This window comes from Melitaea cinxia, chromosome 12 (genome assembly GCF_905220565.1).
Source record: "Melitaea cinxia chromosome 12, ilMelCinx1.1, whole genome shotgun sequence".
In the NCBI taxonomy this organism is placed as follows: domain Eukaryota; kingdom Metazoa; phylum Arthropoda; class Insecta; order Lepidoptera; family Nymphalidae; genus Melitaea; species Melitaea cinxia.
Genome location: NC_059405.1, coordinates 7,246,127 through 7,265,884, shown reverse-complemented (window position 1 = coordinate 7,265,884; position 19,758 = coordinate 7,246,127). Strand labels below are relative to the sequence as shown.

General features: G+C 32.6%; 1 protein-coding gene across 1 annotated transcript; it reads left to right on the top strand.

Annotated features, from left to right (window-relative positions):
• The first annotated feature begins 3,336 nt into the window (after nucleotides 1-3,336).
• Nucleotides 3,337-17,292, top strand: LOC123658374 (organic cation transporter protein-like). The gene is made up of 5 exons (XM_045593806.1): nucleotides 3,337-3,445; nucleotides 14,193-14,571; nucleotides 15,538-15,945; nucleotides 16,032-16,272; nucleotides 16,606-17,292. Coding segments are annotated over exons 1-5 (1,458 nt in total). The 5' UTR covers nucleotides 3,337-3,444; the 3' UTR covers nucleotides 17,035-17,292.
• The last annotated feature ends 2,466 nt before the right edge of the window (nucleotides 17,293-19,758 follow it).

Genomic DNA, 19,758 nt, shown 5'->3' with positions numbered 1-19,758 from the left:
CTTAACTAACAATTATATATATTATATTTTTAACGGACTTCCAAAAAAGGAGGAGGTTCTCAATTCGACTGTATTTTTTTATGTATATTAGTTCAGAACTGTTGACTGGGTAGATCGATTTGGACAAAAATTTTTTTAATCGAAAGGTGGTGTGTCATTTGATCCCACTTAAATTTATTTGAGATCTAACAACTATTTTTCGAGTTATATCTAATAATGAGTTTTTACTTGACTATTTTTTCGTCGACCTACGCTGTATTATACCGCATAACTTTTTAGTGGGAGTACCGATTTTGATAATTTTTAATTTAATCGAAAGCTGATGTTTATCATGTGGTCACATTTAAATTTCATCGAGATTTGATTACAACTTTTTGAGTAATCTTTGATAACGCGTATTTACTTGACTATTTTATCGTCTGCCTACGTTGTATTACATGTCGATGTAATTGAAGTCGGCTTTTTTCGTTTACGAGCAAATACAATTATGAAATATGATGTCACAAAACCTTACCTCATCCACTCCCCTTAACGTGTGACTTAATTTATGGATGATCCCTTATTGTAGATAAGGAATTATTAATTAAGCCCTACTTCACGTGGGTTAGCATTTAAACACATTCTCATTTACCATATAAAAATATATTCCTTAACTAACTCAGAAGTAGATAATATTTATTCATCAATTATAGGTATTTAATATTTAGGTATGTAAGAGGAGGAAAATACGCATGGAAAACGTTAGAAACTGTGTCTATTGCGTTAAAACCTGTTATGTTTGCCAAAGTATCAGTTTTCCTGTCTTTTCAACAGATCATTAATGATAAAAACACATCTTGATCACAAAAAATAAAAACTAAGCAATTTTGGATCGTCCGCGTATTTTTTAATGGGGTTTTTTGATTATTTATAATGCGTAGCTGTTATTTAAACGGTTAGTACCAAAAACTTGTTTTCTTTTAATACTCAATAACATATTAAAGGATTTTAGTATGACAGAAATAAATAATATTATTTACTTCTTCTAAGGACAGCATTGTATGTGTCAATTATTCCATTAGAAATTAGCCTCGATTACTAAACCCGTCGCGTTCTATTTGATTAGCAGCATGCAGCGAATTAGTGTGTAGCTCTTAGAAATTCCTCTCAATTAGTCGAAGGATTAAAAAGGAAAAGAAGGATTTAAAAATCAGTGTTACAAAAACACACTAACAAAAAAAGAGTGTGCTGTAGACCACACGACTGAAGTAAAACTTCTTTAGCTCCATCTTACTTATATCTCCCTTACAACTTCCGTTCGCCTGGCCCGATCGTACTTTTCGTAACGCGTTCACCAGCAAGAGAGGGAAGTAATCCCCAAGGCAAGCGTGCGTAAAGAAGTTTTACTTCAAAAACGTTTTACGGTCGGATACTGTCATCTGTCAAATATCCAAAATTTGTGAAACAGGCTCTGAATCATTAGATACTCTCTTCCTATCTATGGGGTATCTGTGTGGCTACGGCACCAAAGAATATAGCCACCCCCTCTCTTCCCGTGGGTGTCGTAAGAGGCGACTAAGGGATAACAAGGTTCCACTACCACCTTAGAACATAAAAAGCCGACCGATGGCGGGATAACCGTCCAACTGCTGGCTTTCAAACACACAGGCCGAATACGGGCAGCAGCGTCTTCGGTGCGAGAAAGCCAGACCTGCGGTCACCAACCCGCCTGCCCAGCGTGGTGACTATGGGCATACACATGAGTTTGCGCATTTTTGGCGCGAACTTGTGGAGGCCTATGTCCAGCAGTGGACTGCAATAGGCGGGAATGATATCTATTGGGTATTTATTCAGTGCAAGTCACACCGGCGTGTCCGGTGGGGAAAGATTATCACCGATAAGTTACTGCTGGGTACAGTCTTCATAGAATCCTACGATAAAATTAAGTAGGTATATATACATTATGCAAATTTACACGCTGTTTATAAATGCGACTCGCATAATATATTATTATCGCATCCTCCCCCCTCCCTCCACCTGTCTAGCCAGTTTTTTGTTACTTTGAAATACAAATGTAACATTATAATAAACACAGCCATATAAACAAAAAGCTTGATTAGCAGTAGTTTTTATAATTCTGTCATATCTGTCGTTCATTATCATTTCATATAAACATTTTTTATCTATACAAATAAATAAAATTGGAGTGTCTGTAATATTAAAATAACCTTTTTTTACTAAATACATATGGATGTATACCCGGTACATATGCCAAAATAACAATTTTTTACATTTTTTGTCTGTCTGTCTGTCTGTATGTTTGTTCCGGCTAATCTCTGAAACGGCTGCACCGATTATGACGGTACTTCCACTGGCAGATAGCTGATGTAATAAGGACTAACTAGGGCTACTTTTATTTTAGAAATTTGTTTTTTTACAACTCTGCGAACTGAACAATAACTTTTTGTTAAATTCCACGCGGACAAAGTCGCGAACAGCTAGTATTAACAAACGAAGAAAAACCGACTTCAATTATATTGGCAAGTAATACAACGTAGGTAGACGAAAAAATAGTCAAGTAAATACGCATTATCAAAGATTAGGTAGTCCTAAAGTTGTAATCAGATCTCGATGAAATTTAAATGTGACCACATGATAAACATCGGCTTTTGATTAAATTAAAAATCATTAAAATCGGTACACCTAGTAAAAAGCTATGCGGATTTTCGAGAGTTTCCCTCGACTTCTCTGGGATCCCATCATCAGATCCTGGTTTCCTTATCATGGTACCAAATTAAGGATATCACCTTTCAAATAAAAAAAGAATTATCAAAATCGGTTCATAAAAGATGGATTTATCCCCGAACATACTTAAAATATATATATATATATATATATATATATATATATATATATATATATATATATATATACGGTCAAATTGAGTAACCTCCTCCTTTTTTTGAAGTCGGTCAAAAATATATAATAACGGTATTAAAAAACAATAAAATAATTTAAAGTAAAACATGCTATGTAACATGTATATATTTTGATTTTTTTATTACCTAACTGTCATTAATACTCGGGGTAAATCCCTTACATGCGTTTCAACGTAGGTACTCCGCATATAATTATCGAAACAAGGAGCAAAAAATGTGGTAATTTTAATTTTCTGGCATTTTGTGTTAGATTTAAGTTTATATCTTAGCGACATCATATTTATCTCCTGTCTTCTATGTAATAAGCGTGATAATTGTTTGTGACTGTGATCTCCACGGGTGGCTGCTCATATATTCGAGCAGCGCTCTGGTCTGGTTGATGTATATACAGTGACCGGCCAACACTATCCTCAATACGTGTTTGAGCGCAGCCACGATAGCTGCGGCACACGTTTCTTGCCGTTTTGTGTTACCAAATTACAAGTATACTTGTTGTGACTGTATCGAATCACAAGGATCGTATAAAAGTAAGTGGTTATTACCGATATTTCCGTTGGAATTTTTTATGTTTATTCAATATGATTTAGAAAGTGTTATAAGTGTAATTACGAAAAGGATTTTTTGCGTTATATATTCTCATTTGCCGTTAGACATACGATAAATATTTAGAGTTAATCTTTAATTTATATTGTATTTTTCATTTATTTCTCTTCCTTTATGGAGGCGTACAACCCGCAGGAAGGCATATCCTATCACAGACTGAATGTGTAGTCTACGAATATAAGTAGGATTTCTTTGCAAGTTAATTACCAATGCTTAGATTAGATTAAATATATACTGAAGTAGTTAATAATAGGATCTACTTTGGAAACAAATTTCTAATTATTTATTTATTTTTAATTCAAATGAAAATGGTTTTTTTTTTTTCAACAATTTTAACAGAAGAATTTAACTTAACTAATTTAAACCAAATAAATATTTTTATGTGTAGGTAAAAAGCTTAGAAATTAAAAACTCATTTTAAACATTAAAAAAAAAACAAATTTCATAAACAACTTACATGTTTCACCTTGTACTACGACATTAAACTTAGTTTATAACAATCCTTAAGATTTTTGTGACATATGTATAAAAACAAGGTAAACGTTTAATAAATTATCGACCATTGCATTTCAATCTATATTATATGACTACGGAAACAAATACCTATTTCCGGTATTCTGGATAATCTGATTGTCAATACAGGTAGGTATTTTGTTTTGTCGTATAAAATATAACTACACGCTTCAGACTTTCCGCAGTCATTAAAGTAGATGTTAATAGTCGTAAAATTGATAAAAAATTAAGGTTGATAGAATTTTAATGAATACTTTATCAACATTCAAATATTAGGAAATGGAAAATCCAAAAGTACACGGCTCCAAGTTTTATTTATCAGGCAATTAATTATTGAGTCTACTACTCATAAAATACAACTTAAAAACTTAGTTTTTGTACTGTAAACAATTGAGTTACTATCTCAAAAATTATAATAATAAAAATCCTGAATAAGTGAGATTATTGCACATTATCACAATTTGTGATAAAATCAATCTCTAAACATTATTTAATTAATTAGATCCAAATACTGCACGACTCAATATGCAAAGCATTAGTGCTTTAGATCGAAAAAAAATCCTTAACCATTTTTGTCAGTTTACGCTTTTTTATTTACGGATAATTCTTTAATCATAAATTGATTTATTATGGCAGACACGTAAAAATTATCAAAATAGTTCAAGAAAACTTTTTCATCAGTCAACAAAATTATCTATGAAAATCAGTTAAAATGTTTATTGTAAAATATGTGTTATTTATAGTTTGATGTGTATTATGTATAAATGTGAGTATTTTATAGCATAACTACATACATAATTATATATTTTTGTAAGAATGCTAATGCATTTGTAAGAATGCATTAGCATTCTTACAAAAATATAGAAGTTTAAAAGAAAGAGCTTTGCGTTACTTTTCATTTTGCGATAATAAAACACTGACTTCTTGGAGCTGTGCAAATTTTATATTGATGTATTATTAGTATAAAAGTTAACTTATTACTTGAATTACTATTTATTCATTTTAAACTTATATACTCGTAGGTAATGCTCCAAAATAAAAGTAATAAAAATATGTTAATTGTTATATTATCATGCCTGATATAGTATATAGTATGTATATAATTATTTTTTATAATGAACCCGGTAGTTAAATTTTATCATCACTCTTTTGAAGTAGGTCATGTCCTACTCCTTAATACTGACAACGTCCAAACCTTCAACAAATTGATAAGTTACTCCTTGTAAAGTAAAATGTATACCTACAACTTCTGAACTGAAGCAGATTTTTTTCTAGTGCTTTGTTTTTGTTCTCACGGTACTTAATTATTATAACAGAGAATCCACATTTTCTGATTGAAATTGAACAAAAATAAAAGATAGCATTGAAATTAATTGTAAATGAGCAGTTAACGCAAAAATGCTAATAATATTTTCGCAGGAAAACAAAAAATAAGTGAATCATCATCCATAGACGAATTTGCGCACGTGTTTATGACACTTGTTGGTGCATAAGTCATTTTATTGCCGTTTTTATATATTGTACCTTAATTCATTGCGAAAAACAGGTAAGTAGCAACATATAATGACATCGCGAAATAGTTAAAGGTACTTCTAAAGCTATAGAGCTTCTCAAAAATATTTTTATTTATTACATTACTCATTCACTCACTTCAGCCTATCGCAGTCCAATGCTGGATATATAGGCCTTTCCAAGTTCGCACCAGACTTCCCGGTTTACCGCAATCCATATAAAGTATACATATTTGTTACAAATATATGTTTTGTAATGGTTCTAGATAAAAAAAATTAAATAAATCAAACATTTAACTTCACGTGATGCAGATCAATTATAGTGTCTCGTATTTCTGCATTGTTAGGTTTTCGCTGAACGTTCAGTGAATTAAGAAGAAGCTGAAAAAATGGTCAATCGCAAATTGTAATCGTAGTGTTTCGTATTTATATATACTTACTTGATTAGTTAGTAACTAGGGATGATTTGGTTATGAGCTTTGCCGACGTAAAATATAAATATGTTTTATTTTACTTTATTTTTATATTTTGGTCAACATTTATATTTAATATCCATACGTCAATCAAGTAAATATAATTATTACAGTTCATCACTTAATTACTTCAGCCTATCGCAGTTGGACTGCTGGACATAGGCCTCCCCAAGTTCATGTCAGATATTATGGCGTGAACTCATGTGTTGACCCATAGTCACCTAGCTAGGCAGGCGGATTGGTGACCGCAGGGCTGGCTTTGTCGCACCGAAGACGCTGCTATCCGTCTTCGGCCTGTGTATTTGAAAACTAGCAGTTGAATGGTTATCCCGCCGAAGAGGTGGCTATATTCGAAACTGCCGTAACCACACAGCATTAGTTAATGTGAATACCTAAATCTCACAAGTACCTACCTATTAATCGGACTGACAAATACCAGACACATTAGAATAAATTACCAATTGTTGATATTTTTAGTTATTAAGTATCAAGGAATAAGATAGTTGTGTTTGCTGGTAAACGATAAAAACCGACTTCAATTACATCGACAAATAATACAACGTAGGTCGACGAAAAAATAGTCAAGTAAATACGCATTATCAAATATCACTCCAAAATTTGTAATCAGATCTCAATGAAATTTAAATTTGACTACATGATAAACATTGGCTTTCGATTAAATTAAAAATCATCAAAATCGGTACACCCAGTAAAAAGTTATGCAGATTTTCGAGAGTTTCCCTCGATTTCTCTGGTATCCGATCATCAGATCCTAGTTTCCTTATCATGGTACCACACTTAAGATATCTTCTATCCAACAAAAACAAAATATCAAAATCGGGTCATAAACGACGAAGTTATCTCCAAACATACATTAAAAAAAATATATATATATACGGTCGAATTGAGTAACCTCCTCCTTTTATGAAGTCGGTTAAAAAATAGAGTGTATGTCCGCTTTAGACCATACGATAGAAGTGAAATATTTATTGGAAATCGCAATCAATTATAACGTATTACATGAATATACTAAACACAGTGACACAACAGCGAAGAGCAGCTGTCTGTATCTTTCTCGATCAGATACACTCGTCGGCCCCGAGTTGACTCGATCGATTCTTTCACCTCAGAGCGTGATAGAAACCAGTCATACTGAGCACATCTGACCGGAAGACCATATGGATGGAGAAAGAGCTCCATAGACGATTTTACAAGGCACTCCACGCGCCTTACGTAGACAGTAAGGCATCCGTGCATTGGCTGCGATTCGGGTACCTCTTAAGGGAAACCAAGCGGCTAAAATTCTCAACTAAGAGCTTGCTCTTATGTACGGTCTTTTGGAACAGAAGATGTCCTATTGTCAATAAGGATGCCCAGAATTATTATCAGTACTCACCGGCGTACCCGAAAGCGACGGAGTCCAGCTTCACTGAGACCTGCCTATCGCCACAGACAGAATTGCCAGCGATACTGGCGAACAAGCTTGATATCGTGGTGATGGATAGGGCACGGACGAGGGTGTTTTTAGTGGAGATCACCATCCCGCATGACAAGAATCTCGTGGAAGCCGAAAATGAGAAAAAAACCGTAAAAATCTGAATCTAGCCCACGAAATTGTTTACATAAGGAATGTGAGGTCCGCTGAAATTATCTCTATCGTAGTGTCTGTCAACAGTTTGATCCCAGTTAGCCTCGCTCACCAACTTAAACAACTGGGCATCTGGGACGGTTTGCTTGCAGCCAGGATGCAGAAGGCAGTGTAACTCGACTCGGCTAGGATTGCTCACCGATTGATTTCCCTGCCGGTGCGTAAGCGTATATGTAAATTTATCACCTCATTTATATATAAAATTATATGTATCTATTATTTATTCAACGGTGACATCTAGTATAATAATAAAACTTTATTTATTCCATACATGACTGAATTACAAAAAGAATTAAATATAATAGTACTTGAAGAATCAGTAAATACATTAACACATCATAATCATAACAATTATAGGCACAAAATAAATTTGACATTTGATTTTTATAATTTCTCATACAATTACTTAATACATTCAATCAATTCATATTTTCAAATAATCATGTAAGTACATATGTCGGCTTGAGACACTTTCCGATGTCAAAAACACGTTTCTCCGAGTTTCTTCTACTTATATCAGCGCGATATTACAGTGTACAATTCGTGATTAGACCCGTTTGTAACACCTATTTTCGTGATATATGAAGATAAATAAAATATGAGACGAAGTTTACATATATCGTTCGATTTTACGAAAAAAAGGAACGATGCTTTTATGTTCAGTGCGGTGTCTATCTGCCGGTCGCGGACTATATCTGTCGGATTATTCTTATTCGAGTCGTCTGACTATTGACATTACTACTGAAAATTGTTATCGAGTGTAACGTTTAAGTCTTGTTTAAGCTATTGATAAAAGTGTTGTAAAATTAAATTTTTGTCGAACTCTCCTATGGTGACCGGCCATACTGGAAGATAAGGCTGCTGTCTGCGATTGTTTTATTGTGTCTTGTTGACAATTGATATAGCTACACATTATATTCAATAATTTCGCCCTAAGCGTGGTAATTCTCCTTTATTAAGACATTAACCACGTGGCTGTTGCGCTGGCGGTTGCGTGTTCGAGCCCCGCACATGACAAACATTTGTATTGGTCATACAGATGTTTGCCGTGGTCTGGGTGTTTGTGCAGTGCTTGTGGGTTTCCCCACCGTGCCTCGGTGGATGGAGGTGGATTAAGCCCTGATGCTTCTCCTACATGGGGAAAGAGGCCTATACCCAGTTTTAAGTAACTTTTTTAGTCTGGAGTCTGGTTATCACCAGATATTAATGAGGTTATAGCTCCCCTCCCCCCCCAATAAATCACGTGTATTTTTATTGGTGCAATGTATATTGAAATTTCCAGAATATAATCTTATATCTTATTAAAATTAAGCGCCGTGATAATATTATCCAGTCTGTCATTAAGGTCGCACAGACCGTACAGTGTTTATTGGTTGTTTGTTTGGTTTAGAAATTTCGCGTTCAACGAAAAATAATTATGATGTTGCGTAATTTTTATCTTAACCCCTCGATGGACGACCCATAAATCATTCATTGTGTTGGTAGTGATTTTAATATTTTTGTTAATTGATTAACTCGTGGTAAAGTGATTACTGATTGCGGGATCAAACCCGCTTAGGATAGGTAGATAAGTTTACATCAGTGACAGTCGTTTATCGTGTTCTTAACATTCGGTTTGTGTTATGTGTGTTTCGAAAACTCTGACAGAGTATTCTCATACTACTAAGGAGTATCGTGTGTGATGTGTTTTATTTATTTATAAATATGGTAAAAAATAAATAAATAAACGACGTACAACTTTTCTGTCGCCTTAAACACCGGCCGAGTACAGTTACAACCTCCTATAGAAAACAAAGTCCTTTCTACGGCAGTGAGATGTTACAGACTGAATCGTTCAATTATTCAAAAGACAAGTATTTAAAAACTTTAGCGAAGTCAATACATTTCTAAAAAAATGTATTTATTTTTCTTAGAGGCTATCCCGTCTAGACAATATAAAGACCCGACAAACCGAGCAGACAGCACCGTCAACTTTATGTTTCATATCAGTTTGTAGGCGAAAGGTTATCATAGTCTTGAAAAAGGTCCACGATAAATAACGGAATATGTTTGAGCACAAAGAGCAAGTTTTATTTTCCTAAATAACATAAAATTTTAATTTATTATCTCATTTCACAAAACATACATTTCCTTAAACTGGTAGATATTATTATGGGCTCCCTTGGTTTAAGCATGGTATAAATTTTTAGCGAAGGTATCTTTCCCGGTATGTATACATTTCGTATTTACATGTATTTTGTTGACGTCAATTTGTTAGGCAATAATAATAATAATAAATATTTATTCATTTAAATTAATAAATATTTATATTTGCGCGAATATGGTATTATAGTTGCACAAGGTTAACATTAGTACCTATAATGTGTGTGCAAATATTAAATATTAATGAGGTTCAAGACAATAATTTTAACATTATTAACAACTGATTATCATTGAATTAGTTGTGTTGATATAATTACTTAACTATCTAATTAATATTATGATAATTGAAATGTTTATTATAAGTCACGTTTAATTAATTAGCTTAAAGGTCATTAAAGTGGTATTCTAAATTCCGTGTAATAAAAAGTCATTAACATCGTAATACATTTATCTTACTTATATTACTGTTAAGTAGATAAAACAATTTTCTCTTAAAAATTGCAATCGTAAGATCTTTTGAGGTATCAGGCAACGTGTTATAAAATAATAAATTATATTAATTGCCATTCAGTAAAAATTAATTTAAGGCAAGTAATAAATCTTGTTATTTACAAAATATTAAGTTCCATATTGGAACGAAGTTCCTTGCTGGCTGGGCGACCGAACTGTACCGTAAGAAAAATATATAACGGAAGTGACGTAATATCAGTCACACGACTGTATAATATGACGTTTGTAAAACTAAAATATTACTAGTAAAGTTTGTTTTTAAATATTTATGTAATTTTATACTGTCGACAAAAATAAATGACATATTTTTTCTTATTTCACTTAATAGTTTGAATTATTATTATTTTGTTTGATTTATTTTATTTTACGGTATTTGTTATTTTCTAAAATACTAAATTACCTAAATACTTTTATGTACTTAATTAAATACCAATCAACAAAATTAAACAAAAATCAGGAACTAGAAAATATATATAAAATTCAACATTTATTTTTCAAATTATGTTGCTTCTATACTATCCGAAGGAACTTCGTTCCTACCTGGTATCCCATGACACCATATAATTTTTTTATCATGTTCGCATTGAGTCTCTAATATCCCACTGCTATCTCACTGCGATATAAGCCTCTTTCTCCATTTAGGATTAGAGCTTAAGCTACTACGCTGCTCCACTACAGGTTGGAAGAAATTCGTTCGAAAAATTATATATACTTATTTTTGTTGTTACCACACAGTAACATGTAACATTAAATAATGTTACAGAGGTCGTTCAACCGAATGACGGTGCGCTCGCTATTTTTCTTGTTTTATGATTTTATGTCTCTAAGGCCATATTATAATCTTATATATCACTTAGAACATGTAAACTCCTAACAAAAAAGTTATTGTTTAGTTCGCAAAGTTGTAAAATAAATAAATTTCTAAAATAAAAGTAGCCTAAGTTACTCCTTACTACTTATAGCCTACTAGCTGTGCCCGCGACTTCGTCCGCGTGGAACTTAACAAAAATTATTGTTCACTTCGCTGAGTTACAAAATAAATAAATGTCTAAAGTAACAGTAGCCTAAGTTACTCCTTATTACACCAGTTATCTGCCAGTTAAAGTCCCGTCAAAGTCGGTCCAGCGGTTTCAGAGATTAGCCGGAACAAACAGACAGAATGTTATTTTGGTATATGTACCGTGCATACATCCATATGCATTTAGTAAAAAGCGGATGTTTAATATTACAAACGGACACTCCAATTTTATTTATTTGTATAGATATGCCTTTAGAAATGCACGTCACAACGTTACAACGTAGGTAAGCAATCATAGATACATAGTTTGTAGGTCGTCACTGGAATTACTCTAAATTTACGTAATAATATTAATAGCTGTAGACTTTTGTACAATTTTTATCAAGCTTCAAAAAAGGAGGACGTTCTCAAGTGTGAGTTTAGATATACATAGATCATAAATAATATCCTGATATTTCTACATTTTCAACGAATGACTGACTGTTAAATATTTATCAGTTTTATAAATTAAAAAATATATTGATATCATAATTTAATAACCTCTATTACGATTTGTTTTACATAAAAGGACATAATATTGTGTATTTTGTTAATATGACAATTAAGAATTTGGTAGGTATTAATATTTAAATTATTCACATAGTTATGAAAAGAAAGCTATTTATTGTAATTTTATATGTACGTGTCAAAATTTACATCTCATGTAAATATTGATATTTAAAGCCGCTGCATACGTGACGTGCACACTTGCACAGAACAGCGCTAGAACATGGATGGGACGGAGACGGAGCGTGGTTAGTGAGACGGGGATTTTTAATGCATACGCACCGTGAAAGTAACTCAGTAACAATGGGTAATATGTAGCGGAGTCACGGATGGGACGGGGGACCCGCGAGACGGAACGTGCTAAACATCGTCGCCGACGATATTTTTCCCTACCCGTCCGTTTCACGTTCTCATCCCGTCCGTGATTGTGACGTATGCTTTTTCGCTTATATTTCCAAAACTTCGCGTCTCGTTCCGTTTTTGATCGTCCCGTTCCGTACGATCAAAAACACGATACGTATGCAGTGGCCTTTAAAGATTGACATATAAAAATTTATACAGTAGAGGCCTTCATTTCTCAACGGCTAAGAGATTCTCGATTCATTCGATGTTCGTCGGTTGAAAAGATCGCTATAGTTTCATAGTTTTTCTGTGTTTTTTTTTTTTTTTTTTGTGTAAGTTGGAAATTTTTGTAGAAGAAAAAAAAGAATATTTGTATTTGTAATGACTTGTCCAGAGGAACAAGAGTTTAGTGCGGTTGATAAATTGGGTGAGTTAATTTAAAAAAAAAATACGATAAAAATTTATGAGGATGGATTAATAGATAGATGTTTATTATTCTTTAACTCTAAAACACTCAACCGATTTCGACGAAGTTTCGATGTTTATAACTGGTAACACATTTTCCTATTTATCACGATATTTCCGTATTATTTATCCCGATATTCTCGCCTGAATACAATACCATCAAGCGTGTAAAATCACGAACGATTATATTAAGTCAAAACATGACACTGGTATATTTTTTTTTATGTAAGTAAGAATTACTTAGAAGAAAAAAATACATAATTCTGTCTGCACTTTAGACATAGATTACCTTGCTGAATTAGATTCCTTGAGGTGGGCCTGTCAGACTCGTTCAAAAATCAAAATTAAAAAAAATAAAACTTATTTTATTTAAGTACCTTCAAAAATTTATTAAACCGTCCTTTCGTAAGTTGAGTTGAGTACTATGTCTACTAATGTAATATTTTGCCTGCGGTTTTATTACAAAAAATTTCTACTTTCAAATTTATTTATGTTTATCGACTAGATTAATACATAACTCTGTTTTTGAATTTAAATAGAAAAATGAAAAATATTTAAAAGTAATTTCCAGTTTAAATTTTACAAATTCTAATAATTATCATTCTTAAATTACAAGCTTGATAGTGACGCTAACACATGGCAAGCTGAATTAATTTGGTGATAACTCCTGAGATAAGCACGTTCAAACAAACAAATAAACTTTACCATTTATTGTATTAAGTAATGGTTTATGACCGCATACTTCTCGATTATACTGATCTTGCAACAAATATGAAGGTGATAATTTGTTATCTAAGGATAAATGACATACGACTTAATGTTACACGGAATGAAATCATTATATAAATGTAATAAAATCGAGGTGACTATATTTTGATCTTCATTTGTTTTATACAAAATGATAGGTAACTTATTTAGGTTAAGTTGTTTTGATGGATAACTGAGCATGGAGTGGGAGCATAAAATCAGTCGACTAAGTTACCTCTTATTTATTAATTTATTATTATCTATTATTTATTTAACACATTGCACATTTTCTGCATATTTTAAATAACATAAGGAAAATAACAATATTCTAACTAAAAAAAGTGCACAGGCGGTCTTATCATTAACAGTTATTACTTACAGGGAACCCTAACAATAGATAAAATATTGATAAAATAAATATTAAAGTATGAAAATTAATTATTTAAATATATAATATCTAGTCAGTATTGATCAATTTCAAAAAAGCAACCCATAACAGAATAATTTAATTAGGTTACCCAAAAGAGCAATCGTAATGACGCGTTTTTCAAATTTAGAAAGGATAGCTTTACATGAAAGGATAGCTCACAAAATTAGGAAGGATAGCTTTACATGCGTATTGTGAAAAATCTCAAATTAATTAATGTAAGTAGGTAGGTAACATTTATGATTTCTGCGCGGTGAAAGAAAAACGTGTTTAATTGTAGTACAAACGAAATAATAATTTACTAAACATATATTTTTTTTAAACTACAGTGGTGGACAACGAAACAAAGGAAGCCGAAGGTCAGAATGTTGAGGATCCAATGACAAAGGCAATAGGAGCAATAGGAAAATGGCAAATATGGATATGTTTTGTCGTTTTTCTCGTTAAATTTCCTGTCGCCTGGCATCAAATGAGTATTATATTTCTTGCACCTCCCGTAAACTTCACCTGCTCAAGTAACGATGAATTCGACAACAAATGTTTGTCTAATTGTACGAAATACAAATATGACCACAGTGTGTTTGGCGAAACAATTATATCACAATGGGATCTTATCTGCGAAAAAGCATGGCTCAAAAATCTTACCCAAACTATATTCATGCTTGGTATTCTTGTGGGAAATATGCTCTTTGGACATCTCTCTGACAGGTTTGTAGTACCTACCGTAAAAATTAAATACGTAGGGTAAAATTAAGTACATGCAGGTCATCAAAACTAAATTGGTGCATCCGGGATAATCTCGTAAGCCGGGTGCCCGGATGGAAGCACTTTAAGAAACATCATTCAATCGGTCACTGCCCCAGTAGAAGACTTAAAATACTTAAAAGACAGATTTAAAATTAAACGTATTTGACTGCGATTTTTTCTATGAAGTGTGAAATACAAAACTTTTTGTAATAATTTTGTAGCCTACTGCCGGCCAGCTGTGCCCGCGACTTCGTCCGCGGGAAACTTAACAAAAATTATTTTTCACTTCGCTGAGTTACAAAATAAATAAATGTCTAAAGTAACAGTAGCCTAAGTTACTCCTTATTACACCAGTTGCCACCTGCCAGTGAAAGTCCCGTCAAAATCGGTCCAGCCGTTTCAGAGATTAGCTGGAACAAACAAACAGACAGACAAACAAAAATTGTAGAAAATGTTATTTTGGTATATGTACCGTGCATACATCCTTAAGCATTTAGTAAAAAGCGGTTATTTTAATATTACAAACAGACACTCCAATTTTATTTATTTTTATGTGTATTAGCTATATTTATATATTCAAACAACAACGCAAACTTAATTCATTCAGGAAAGGCCTCGTAAAACATCAACGAAAAAAATATGCAGGAAGGTGTAAAATTTTAATTAAATTTGTTATTCTATACATGTATGAGTTATATAAACATTAAATTACATCATAATAACCAGTTTATTGTAATCGTATTACGAGTAATAGAAAATTATTCACAGTGCGTGTATTTGGTTTATATTTTATGAATGTATGTCTTGAACGCTACAGTTAACCTTAGATAAAAAGATGTCACAATCTTGATTTTATAACAGACCTTTAGTTCGAAGTAAATAAAATAATAACGATGGCGAACTAAACTCAATGATCCTTACTTTCAGATTCGGAAGAAGAATACCTTTTTTGGGAGCGGTATTTCTTCAGCTCATAGCAGGAGTTACGACTGCTTATTCAGTAAATTGGTATATGTTCACTTCTCTACGATTCCTTCTGGCTGTCGCTACTGGAGGAACAATGGTCACAAGTTTCGTTCTGATTATGGAGTTAATAGGAACAAAATACAGGGATACTATTGGAATTCTCTATCAAATACCATTTAATTTAGGACACTTAACTTTGCCTCTATTTGGATACTTTTTACGAAACTGGAACACGTTTCAATTAGCAATATCATTGCCCTCTATACTATTTCTCAGTTATTACTTTTTGCTTCCTGAATCTCCAAGATGGTTAATGACAGCAGGAAGAGTAGAGGATACACTTACAATTTTAAAGAGAATTGCAAAGAGGTATTTTTTTATATACATCGTGATTTCATTAAATTCTTTCCTCGTGTTTATGTCTTTATTACTATAACATAACCTGCTTTTCACAGAAATGGACGACCAACGGAAAATATTGATTCTTCTATCCAGAAAATGGCTGTCGATATGAATAGTGTTCACGAGAAAGCGTCGTTCTTTGCATTGTTCCAAACACCAAGACTCCGAGTACGCACTCTTGCCATTTGCTTCAATTGGTTCGTGTGTGGATTTTGCTTCTTCGGTGTTTCACAATACATTGGACATGTGTCAGGAAATATCTTCTCTAATGTCACGATATCTGCATCTATATTGGTAATTAAACGATTGCTAATTATGTACCTATGCATAAAAAAATCAAAAAAAAACAACCTTTAAATTATTTATATTTATATGCATTAAGAAAAACAGTCAATTGCTTTGTAGCAACAAGAATTTCTTGTTGTAAAGCTTATTTATTATTATAACTTGTATATCTTTAATTTGACCTTATTTAGTGTGCAATAAAATATATTATTATTATTATAAAAGTTTTTATGAGTGTGTTATGATTTTGAGTCAATTTTTGATATACGGAGATTAAATTTGATTTATAAAATATAATTACAATGTTTAATGTTGATGAATAATATCTTATTTTTCGTGCAGGTGCCAGGAACAATTATTTCAATATACGCTAATCAACTCCTCGGTAGAAAGATAACTTTAATGAGTTCCAACTGCGTCACCGGTCTCAGCTGTCTCCTCCTCGCTGTTGTGCCCACATCCACCGCCAGCCACTTAACGCTTGGTTGCATCGGTCTATGGGGAATGAGTATATCCTTCGCAACTGTGTATCTATACGCAGGAGAACTGTTTCCTACTGTTGTACGAAACTCTGGAGTTGGACTTTCTTCTACTGTTGCAAGAGTGGGATCTATGGTGGCTCCCTTTGTGGCTACATTAGCTCATACCAGTGCCTGGTTACCACCTCTCGCTTTTGGTGTCGTACCACTCATTGGGTCTTGTCTTTGTATAATATTACCAGACACGCGGGGAAAGAAACTACCAGACACATTAGAAGAAGGTGAAGCTTAAATTCTACAGGAAATCTGACTTCTGGATAAATATTTATTTCATCAAGTTTTTTAGAACAAAAGTAAAGGAAAATGGCGACAGTAACGTAAATTACGTATGGAATACGTATCTAATACCTATTTTAAAAGTCGTTTTCGAGTTACCACGAATAAATTAAAGATTACCGCTTGGTAATGTTATAAAGTCTATACAAATAGGCTGTGATAATTAGTTACAATCATACACGTATTAAATAAAATATTTGTTAAGAAATTAAAACTGTTGTATTTCTTTTTCCACCAGTACAATTCGATTTATGTTTATATGTTATATTTATTTAGTTTAGATTTTATGACTTCAATGACACCTGCTGATAGGTAAGATATACAGGTGTTCGACTCCTAACTACTTTTTCTCAAATAGGGAATTCTGAAGGTGTAATAAATCACGTTCCGCGCAAAAAAATATTCCTAACCCTTTTTTAAATTTGACTTTGTTTAATTAGACGAGCTACTTTGCTAAGTCGATCCGCATAATACCTATCGTGAGCGCGTAAGCACTATATATTAAATTATTCTTTATTAGTGTGATGACTTATTATTCATGATAATTATCATTCATATTATTATATGACATAATAATACGAGTAAGTTGGTGTGTTTAAAAATTAAAATCATAACTCATTTTATCTTCGCATTTCTTTATGGATCGTACAGTGGACTCATTATTAACATCGAAAGAGCACGATATCAAAGCAAAAGACTCATCCAAGCGTAAGACCAGAGAAAAGCCTAATACGGTGGCGCCTGGTGGCGGTATATAAAAGTGTACCTTTAGTAGTCCTCATAAGTCATATTTTACTTTTAGACTATTCCAATCCGCTGTACTGTTTGAAAAAGCAAGTAAAACCGACGTGCAAACTAAGCCCAACCTTCTGCTGAAAAATTCTATAATTTACATATTGTATACATATATTTCGTTATTTCGTCTACTGAATATTTTTTATTTCATTAGTGTAGCTACAACAGTTGTTGAAAAAAAATTTTTTTGAAAAATACCCGCTCTTGCGTTTATTTTTTTTTAATTCCAAATCTCTAACTAAGAACGCAACTAGGTGAGAGTAAGGTTAGTTTGTATCTCATCAATGTTGTTTTCAAATTGACGAGATATAAACTTACCATTCAATTGTTTTCAAAATATCTTTCTGGGGCCACTTTAGTAACTTCAATATGCGAATAATGATAATCCAGTATAATTATAATTGTGTTTGCAGCCAAACGAAGAAAAACCGACTTCAATTATATCGACAAGTAATACAACGTAGGTAGACGAAAAAATAGTCAAGTAAATACGCATTATCAAAGATTACTCCAAAAGTTGTAATCAGATCTCGATGAAATTTAAATGTGATGATAAACATCGGCTTTCGATTAAATTAAAAATCATTAAAATCGGTACACCCAGTAAAAAATTATGCGTATTTTCGAGTTTCCCTCGATTTCTCTGCGATCCCATCATCAGATCCTGGTTTCCTTATCATGGTACCAAACTAGGGATACTTCCTTTCTAACAAAAAAACAATTATCAAAATCGGTTCATACCTCCTTTTTTGAAGTCGGTTAAAAATGAATATCTTATGGCCAAATGACAATTAATAAGCGCGCGAAATTTAATCTAACCGCGGGTCTCGCACTAACCTTGACTCGCTTCATTGCCTTGATACGACCACGCCTTCCCCCCCTATCGTACTACTCGTCCCTCTCTATCGCTAACGACGAGACGGTCAGACATGTACATTGGAGTCGACGAGCTGCTTACGCATTTTTAATTTAATGTAACATGCAATTCACGCCTGTATCAAACAAAATTTATGTTTCGTATTATTTCGAATTTGAACATAAAACTCTAAATTGACAAGCTGCATATAACTCTGTTATTAGTTAAGTTACAGTTATTAATGAAGTACCTGTTAGCTGTTAAGTTAAAAACAATTAAATTAAAAACAGTAATTCGTAACAATAATTATGAAGAGTGTGATCGGGCGAGACGAACGGAATTTGAGAGGGAGATATAAGTTAGATGAAGCAAGTTTTACTTCAGTCGTGTGGTCTAAAGCACAATCGTTTTTTATTATATCTACTTATTATTAGCCAATGGCTAACGTCAAAAATGGCGAATGAAAGGGAAATAAATGTACCGAACTTAATCATGTTCTTCTGGAAAAAGACAAAAATAATGTTTAAATAAAGGTTTCTTTTAAAATTTAATAAAATCATATGAAATTAAAATTAACCATAATGATCGAACTCTTCGAACTAATTTTTTAGTTTTCTTAAAATGTAACTTCGTAATTAAGTTAGCATTGAAACATTTAAAAGATATACGTACAAATTATACTATATTTTATTAAACTATATAGGTGGTTTGGAGTGTGTATCGATTTATTTGTTCATAAACTGTTTAGCATATCTATACAAATAAATAAAATTGGAGTGTCTGTTTGTAATACCTATTAAAATAACCACTTTTTAACACGTATAGGTTCCCCTACAGACAGAATACATATACCAAAATAACAATTTTTACAATTTCTGTATGTCTGTCTATCTGTTTGTTCTGTTCTGTTGTTTGTATCTGAAACGGCTGGACCGATTTTGACGAGACTGTCACTGGCAGATAGCTGATGTAATAAGCAGTAAGTTAGGCTACTTTTATTTTAGAAATTTATTTATTTTATGCGCGAAG